At 45.4% G+C, this 9,196-nt stretch overlaps 1 protein-coding gene across 1 annotated transcript in view; it reads right to left on the bottom strand.

Annotated features, from left to right (window-relative positions):
• Positions 1-561: 561 nt before the first annotated feature.
• The window catches only part of CUNH4orf54 (chromosome unknown C4orf54 homolog), a 12,512-nt gene continuing 3,877 nt past the window's right edge, over positions 562-9,196 (bottom strand). The window contains exons 2-4 of the mRNA XM_041484255.1: positions 8,546-9,196; positions 4,087-4,210; positions 562-1,798 (exon numbers count right to left, since the gene is read on the bottom strand). Coding sequence (XP_041340189.1) covers positions 8,555-9,196 — 642 coding nt within the window. The 3' untranslated portion in view covers positions 562-1,798; positions 4,087-4,210; positions 8,546-8,554. The remainder of the gene's footprint in view (positions 1,799-4,086; positions 4,211-8,545) is intronic.

Consider the following 9,196-nt stretch of genomic DNA (forward strand, 5'->3'; position numbering starts at 1 on the left):
CAGAAACCTTTTCAATCTCCATGAAGACAGAAGAAACACACTAAAGCAGCAAAAGACTTTTTCCTAGCAATAGTTCAAGCAACAATGCTATCCACTAATAAACTCCTCTTATCTTTGCTTGTATTGCAATATTAGGCAGTGAAGATAACATAGAGAGTGGGCATACAAAAGTTATTCACCCCACCAACTGCTCTCTCTGAACACATTACAACAGACAAATTTGCAGTTCTTTGGATACCCAAACCCATTCACCAGTCAAAGACAGTTCAATGAAACTGGGGAGTTCTTTCTTAAATTATAATTGGGTAAAAAAATAAGCAATGCCAACTTCCCTTTGTCGTAAGAGGAAAGAATAAAGAGAGATCAGGTCAGAAAGAGATTTTCAATGCGGGGACAAACTCAGGGAGACTCTGAGTGCAGGGTTTTTGATGTGCTCTCTGGTGTAATCCTTTCTCCTGTTGCTGTTTACATGTTAAATCAAGTAGTGCCTCTGTTTTCACTTGTTCTGCACAACAGCCAAGGTAACTTTGCAAATATACAACCAAGCAGGACTGCAGGCTTACTTGCAGTGTGTCTTTTACTGAAAAATACATTTTATTTATCATAACATTCAAGAGAAAAAAACAAAAACAAAAACAAACCCCAACATAATACAAATGCCAACTCATTCAGTTACAAACTTTGGTACTTGGCAGTTCCAGACACTCTGTTCTCACGTGGCTGTGACGCTCCGAAGTGCTCCCACCGCAATTCCCAGAGCGACGCCGCGTCCTTCAATCCCAGGCCCGCGGCACCCTGCAGTGGGATCACTCTGGATTTCAGCTACACACTTGCCACAGTGTTGTCTCCATTGAGAGCAGCTCAAAGAGTCCATTTCTCTCCAGTTAGACATCTTCTGTTTCTTAACTCTTCCTCCACAGGCAACAATCATCAACACGATGCGTTCACGGCGTTTTCCCCTTTGCCTTGCAGCCCACCCCTCTCTCATCAGACATACCACCCACATCCTCTTAACAATCATTATCCTTACTTCACACTTGCACTTTTAAATAGCTTTACACTGAAAACTTACCACCCCTTTAAAAATGAGAGGAAAAATAAAGGGGCGGGGAGGGGGGAAAAAAGAAGAAATACAAAAAAAAAAGAAATAGGTGAAAAAAAGCACAAGCATTTTTGAAGTATGTGTTCTCAGGTAGCCACAAGTTAATGGCAATATATAAGCATAAGGAATGACACTTTGGCCATCAACACTAAAGAATCAAGGTAGCACTGAATACAGACAAGGGGGAAAAACACCCCACACAACCCATAAATACATTTCAAATCATTCACCAGTTGATTCACCAAGGGCTGAATTTGATACTGAGTGAAACCAACCCTGTTGCAAAAGACCAGAACAACATCCTGGTGCATCACTCCAGTTCCCCTCAAACTTTTAACTGGATCCTGACCTAAAATGCATGGACAGTAGGCTGGCGCAGCCCTCAAAAGGCTGAGAGCAGGAGCGGGAGGGAACTTGAGTGGTGCACAGGATTTTGCCCTGCTTTGCACATGGGGTGAATTTCAGCTGTAACATACTATGACTGCACCGTGAAACATATAATACTAGCAGCTTGTGAGCCCTGACATGGAGGGTTTGACTCTAATCCAAGATACGTGGTTACACATCACCCCATGCACTGGAGAAATTCACCACTCGTATACAGGGAGGAGCACCATATTACCAGAGCTTTTTTCTGGTGACCTTTTGTGGCATTATCTGCTGGGTCCGGCTTGACTCAAGCCCAGAGATCGGGTTCTGCAAAGAGAAGAACCTGGTGCTCAGGTCTGCAAGGCATTCGGCACTCTGGGATGAGTTCAGCAAAGCTTTGCATAGATGGGTGAAGGAAAAAATCCTTCCACTGAAGTCCCCAGGAGTCTGCTTAAGTGTCTGAAGTTGGAGATGCATGTGAAGGCTTTGATGGGTTAGCGAAGCGAAGCACCTTGCAAAACTGACCCCTTGATACAAACAAGAAGTCTTTTTAGTAATAGACAAAATCAAGTAAACACTGTTTGACATTAGGATTGACACATTCCACTGAAGTAAACTCCCCTGAGAAAATAAATAGCTGTTGGTATTCCCTCATTTCATTGCTTTCATCTCCACAGGCAGTGAAAAAAAAACCCTGCAAAATTTACCTCCAACAAACACATGTTCAAATCCTGGGCAGCTGTTTTCTATGCTTTTTTTTTTTTTCCTTTCAAGTACACCGGGTGAAACTGTAAACCTGAGGTTGTGTGTGCAAACCTATATCTTGTAAACTGCAACGGGAAACTCCGCTCCGAGCACCGATATAGGAAAAGGTAGGACAGGAACACTGTGGAACAGGGATGCTAGTATTATACTGAACGTGTATGTCACAGGGAGCCATCCACTCTGGTACCTGCACTGTCCTGCAGTCCCAAGTACGGTTGTGTCTAACACTGATACTCTAATCACAACACCTATCAGTCAGGAGAAAGGTGGAGAAGCATTCGTCTCCTCTAAGAGGCACTCAGCCCCATCCCAGAGGGCAGTTAGAGCTTGTGATGCAGGCTGCACAGCTGAAGAGCACAGGGATGAGCCTCACACGAGCTGTGCTCTAGCTGGGCACACCAAGCTCTTCAGAAAGGGCTGGAATAGTCACTGGATTTCCACAAGGGTGAAAATGAGAGAGAAGGTACATGAGAAATCACTCGCTATCTGCACACTTGTAGTGCATTTCATCCTGAGGGCAATTACAATTTGTGCCTGTAAACAAATAAATTGCACTGAGATACAATCTCACACACGTGCTTAAAGACAGTTCTACCTGAGTTTTCTGTACCTCGTGAGTTACTCAGGAAAATGAAAACCCAGGACTTATTTTAAAAATGGGAAGCTTTCCTAGCTGCAGGAAGCCTTGAGAACAGGTGGAGAAAAATCCTGCCTGTGGGCAAATGCTTAAATAAAGACTTTTGGGATTTGCATTTAGACTTCAAAATTCTAATCTGTTACCTCAAGAAAGCTTTATGTTATATCATTTAGGTTTGGTCTCAAATTTCTTTGCTTCCCAAAACCAAAATTTTGGGCAGGGAACAGACTATTGAACTTCAGTTTTACTGTCATAATAACAATTCTCTGCTGCTGAGACAAACTAGTTGCTGGTAACAAAACAATCAGTTTGAGCAGAGTTGGACATATAAATCACTGCACTGTCAGTAACCTTATTGCATATTTTTTTGTTCAAAAGGTAAGTATTTTCTTAGAAAATTGTAATTTTAGCCCTCAGATGAACCTGTCAAACAGCTAAAGAAACAACTCCTTAGTATTGAGGCTGTAACATTTAAAAATGAATCTCACAGGGCAGTGACTAGGATTATGTTTTCAACAATGTTGCAATTTAAGGAAGAACAGACTGCGGTCTTAAAGGAAAATAAATGCTTTTCTCACCTTTAGAACCAGGATTTTAAAATATTACATTCAATTTCTGGTTTCCCAGTATTTAAACTCTGTCCTAATTAAGGCAACTTGTGATATTCAACACAGTACAGAGGAGCAAACAAAAAATGAAAGCAATCAAATGTGTTTTCTGACACTTACACAGTTTGTTTTGAACCATAGCAAAAATAAACACTAAGGATAAATTTAACACTACAGCTCTCTTCCTTTGCAATTCCAAGTGAGAAGCAGAGAGTACAAAAAACCATCTGATTGCAAATTGTGACTAAAACCTGTATGGAAGACCCTCATTTACTGCAATAGGAGAGAACTGAGGGCTTAATTTCATTTTTGAAGAGCTGCAGGGCTGCACTGGATCATCACAACACATTCCAGGGACCTGAACGAAGCTGTGTGGTGATCCACACTGAAACACTGCTGCATTTTCACCCTGCATTTTACAAACAGCTGTAGTGGCATCACTACCATTAGCTACCAGCACAGAGGCAATGCCTAAAGCCTGCAGATCGGCTTCAGTACAAAAAGAACTTTGCACAAAATAATGCAGTAATTTAGTGCTGCTCACATAATTAAATGTAGGCATACTCCAAAACAGGGGGGCATTTAGGAGAAAACAAGAAACTTACATGCTTGTTTTGTATGATGAAGCAAAAAAAATTGAGAAAACTGTAGAAGCAGTTTTTAGGATTAATGTTGAAGAGTTACCAGGTGTATTTCAAATTAAAGAAGCACAATTCTTCTTCCTTATCCCTGTGGAAAAACAAACAAACAAAACCAGAAAAGCATCATTAATACAGATTGTTAGAGCACTGCCACAACAATCTGAACAATCTTTACTCCTCTGGAGAAGTGCATAAATACCTCCTTTGTCGTCACACTGTTCCTGCTCCTCATTTCCTAGGCTACTGCCAGCAATCAGCCAAGGGCACCCAGGTTTGCAAACCGAGCCAGTTGCTGGGCAGCCCTGGTGTTTAGAGCAGAACCCATCCTTGCTGCTCAAGGTGTGGAACGTGCTGTGCCTCCCAACCCCACGGCTCCCAGCACACAGGTCCTGGGGAGCCCCAGGGACACAGGTGGAGAGAGGCCAACGTCACCTATGCGGGATCTCAGCGATCCACCCGCGCTGTTCAAGACCTGGGCGCTCTCCTCACCAGCACAGCATCCAGCATGGAACACATCAGGAAAAGGGAAACAACCCACACCCACGTGCTCTAAGATTTGTGCAGTTAGCTCTTAAATACTGGCTCAGGAAATCATCCTGGGCAGGAGGAGTCATTAAGGCCACCACGAACTTTTACTGGTACCAAGGCTCAGCATTACTGAAATGTTTCCTAAGTAGCCACAGTTTTGAGCACAAGGTCACACCTATATCCATTTGTAGACTGATTTACTAGATCAAGTGTTAGAGCCTGCTTGGTTCTTGGAATATTCCAGTACTTCCCACTAAAACTGGATAAATTCTTTACTAAATTCTCAGCAAAGGCATCAGCATAAGTACCTCTGTACTGCATATTACGCTGTAAGCTGACTTCTTGACTTAGTAATGAGGAACATACATCCTCATGAACAGGGAACAACTAAAACAAAGTGTAAAAATACCAATTTATGAGGCTTTAAAATCATTTTTATATACTGTCCACACAAAATTAATTTTCAAAGGAAAGCATAGATTATGTGATAGCAATTAAGAAGAAAACACAACTGATAAGTATATTTGCTTATGTATTCCTGTACCTGTAAGGTGTTTATGCTCATGGTTTAAAGAGAATAATAAAAAATACCTTTCCAATATTGGCAGTACAGTTTACTACAGTTGCTTTCTACTTTGCTACCTTTTCTTTTCTCATTTATTTACCTAACAGGAGGCAGAAACTCCAGAGAGTAAAATATGGGAAGAGATACAAAAGTTAAAGACACATTTTCATTCACTCCTACTGGGAATGAGCTCCTGTCAGGCAGTTCACTCTCTACAGGCTGCTTCTGTCTAGGCTTGGATGCAAGTTTATTTGCACTGAAAATTAGCATCAAGGAAGAAGTGCAGCAGCCAAGGATGATGTTGCTAAAGCTCCCCATTTACTGGGAGTGAAGAAGAGGAGGGAGAGAAGCAAGCATAAGATATTGCTCAGAAATATGCACATATTTTCCACTATTTTCTGCATATCAAGAACTTAAGAATAGTTCAGAAATGGCGGCTTGGATTTTGTCAGAACACAAACTGATGGGATCCATTTCATCCCAATGATTATGCAGAAAAGAGCACCAGATACAAAGGGAAGAGCTGGAAGAGCAGCAGATGTGCAGGGGATTCGGTGTCAATCCACCGCAGGCATCACACCACCAGCAAAACTTCAAGTCACACTGACCCCCACAGGTGACAGAGACCAAGATGGAGCAGTCCTTTACACAGTGGTACAGTTTGTGAATGAAGATGTGAAAGAAATTGGGCAAAGAAATTAAGAAGAGAGTATGTGCAGTGCAGAAAGGAATTCAGGAGTGGAGAAAAAGAGCATCCATTCAGCTCATTTTGCCTAGCAAAAAAAAGGGACCTGAAAGGACAGTACGTTATCCAACTCTCACACTCAAAGGATGAAATCTGGCTGCTTTAAAATCCATTTTAGCATCTGCACAGCATTGCTGCAATCAAAAAACCCTGGTCTGGTGTGAAAGCAATTAACTGGAATTAAAAAATGTTAGCAACAGTTCACCCTTAGATTCACATGAAATTTTACTGCTGTTCTTGTTAGGGGAAAAACACTACCCTGAGGAAACAAATGCTTTTCATCAGGAATGGAATGCCAACAGATAGAGGAAAAGAATGGAAAACAAAAGATAAAGCAGATAATAAAAGAGAGAAAAAGAGGAAAAATTATCCACAGGGACATGAAAGTCATGTAGGTGAATGAAAATAACAGGAAGAAGAAGGTTACAGATGTGATGCCCTTCTGGCATTTACCTCATTTTCCACAGAGAGATAAGATACAGGAATAACCAAAGTCTAATGACAAGTTAAACACATCCTGCACCATGCAGTTAAATTTATTTCTTTTAAGACTGTCAGAACAGGTCAAGGAAAAAAAGTGCATCCATTGTCCAGCAGCAGGACACCTCCCTCAGCAGGTCTGGGACAGCCCAGACACCCCTGTCTGTATGAGACAGCAAATGCCTTGGCATGATCCAAGGTTGAAAGGATGGCAAATGAAACTCAAGTCTGCACCCTGCTGAATGACCTTCTGCACTGAGCATGCACCACCAGTCTTTTGGGGCAGCTTTCACACAGCTCTGCCGTGGTAGAGCTCTGACACAGCACAACAAAGCAGGGCTGCTGTTTTAACTCCACCTGTGAGAAAGAGCAATTTGGTGAGAGCATCACCTGCCTCACCAGGCACTGAAGGCAAGCTAAGTACATGATAACAGGACAATCCTTTGGGAACTGAGGGACAGGGCACACCAGGAAATATGATGTTTTGCACTTTTAAAGAGTGAAAAAGACACAAGAAAAGCTGGAGGTTTTTGTTTAGTTAGTGTTACAAATACATCTACTATATATCCCACCTTTTAAAAAATGTCAAATCTCTCATCTGAAATCTAACAAATCCCTTCTGCTAGCCATCTCAATTCAGCCTCCAGACCAAAGGGAAAATAATGAACTACTTTCTGCCATTTCATCTAGGTTCTCTGACTTTACTGGCAAGATGAACTCAAGCAGCACAGCAGAGCTCAAGTTAAACTGGCACGTTGCCTGTCCTGAGTGACCCATAAGGGCCAATGAAAACAACTTCATCCACAGCCAGGATAAAAGAAAGGAACTTTCAAGATAAAATAATTACAAACAGAGAAGTAAGTGTATAAATCACATTGCTAAGGTTTCATTCAACAAATAATCTACTGTGTAGTAGGTGATGCAAACAAAAAAAAATTAATGCAAAATAAATAACGCAAGTGCTGGAAGACAAAATTTACCCTCAAGCATACAACGGGGCAAAGCTCAGCACAAACTGATGACAAACCCAAACTTCTGGCTGTCGCCACTCTTCCACTCTTTCTCTCTGCCTTTTCATACACACCAAAAAACCAACTCTGTGAATTCTTGGTAAGCCACAAAAGATTTGGCAGCTCTACCTAATACTGCACGTGATAAAGATGAGCCATGCATTCTAATGCAAGAGGCAGAAGGAGCAGTGACACCAGTCCTGAAGGCACTTCTGCAATGTTTTAGGTCTTTTAACATGAAATGTTCCTTGGTTATTTTGCACAGGACATGCTGCACCACACCAGTTTCAGTGCATGCTGAAAGGACAGGAGCTCAGTGTCCCTGCATGCACACCCCTGAGTTTGGAGGCTGGCCCTGGGTACAGCCCCAGGTAGCTGGACACTGTCAGGACTCTGGCACTACAAGCTCAGAGGTGCTGTGTAAAACTGTGCTTTGCAGCAGAGCCCCGGGGAGCCCTCCTGCAGCACAGCACAGGCAGCTGTGGGCACCTCTGCCCCTGCCAGCAGCCCCACGGCTCCCGGAGAGCACACCTGGGACTGCTCCATGCATCCTGCTTTCTCACCCCACTAACAAGAAGGACCCAAAATAAGGGTTTGCTTCCATTAGACCCCTCTCCCACTCTTCTTGAGGTTGGGAAGAAATAGGTACAGGGGAAAGAGAGAGGTGCTCACCTCCCCTGGGGAGGAAGAGGTAAGAGGTGAGACAAGAGGAAGATGTGATGCCAAGGTGAAGGGGCTCTTTCATGGCTTGCAAGATGAGTCCAGATGATGAATCCAGAGATGCCCAACCACACTGCCATTCCCGGGAGCAATGGGAGGTGCCCCAGCCATGGGGTTGCACAAATACAGGTTGTGTGATGAGTGGCTACGGTGTGCTTCTCTGAAACTGCCAAAAAAAGAAGCTCCAAGGACTACTGAACTGCACGGAGTGGTGTGCCTAACCTTTCTGTATTTTACACCCTAGTGAGGGCCCCTGTGGACCCTTTCTCCCCTGAGGAGAAGCTGCGGCGCGGCCGTCATTTGCACATTAACCCGCTCTGCCCTGACCCATCACGGGTGACTGCCGGGCCCGACAGGCAGCACACACGCACTCACCCGCGCTCTTCACCGGTGCTCCACCACGAAGCGCATGGTGGTGCCGTCGAAGGAGGGCGGCGCGACGATCCGCGGGCCGGTGGCCGGCGCTGTGATGCTGATGACCGGCTTGGCCTCGGCTGCCCCGTGCCGCGGCGGCGGCGGCCCCTTGCTGGTAGCCACGTAGTAGGGGCTCTCGGCAAAAGCTGCCTCTGGCGCGGCGGGGCTGCCAGGCTCTGCCGGGGCGCTGCCGTCGCTGCCCGAGTGGGACAGCGGGCGCTGCAGGGCGCCGGCGGGCAGCACGGTGGCGGCGGGCAGGAGCCCGGGGTAGAGCATGTACGTGGTGCCATAGGCACCGGCGTTGAGAGCAAGGGGCGAGAGAGGCAGCGGGACGGGAGCCACGGCCGGCTGCTGGGGCACCGGCACCTCCACGTACTGCCCGGTCTCGGGGTCGAAGAGGCGCCGCTTGAGGGGCTGCTGCACAGGCGTGTCCACCAGGTAGTACTGCCCGGTGCTCACGTCCAGCAGCACCTTGCGCTGCGTCTGCGGGAAGGGCTCGGTCGCTGTGGCCGCGGCGGGCACGGAGGGCGAGAAGCAGAGCAGCGGCGGCGGCGCGGCGCCGGGCAGGGCGGCGAAGGGCAGCGGCGGGCGGTACAGGGCGGCGGGCGGACC

This window comes from Pyrgilauda ruficollis, unplaced genomic scaffold (assembly GCF_017590135.1).
Source record: "Pyrgilauda ruficollis isolate IOZ18807 unplaced genomic scaffold, ASM1759013v1 scaffold65, whole genome shotgun sequence".
Classification (NCBI taxonomy): Eukaryota; Metazoa; Chordata; class Aves; order Passeriformes; family Passeridae; genus Pyrgilauda; species Pyrgilauda ruficollis.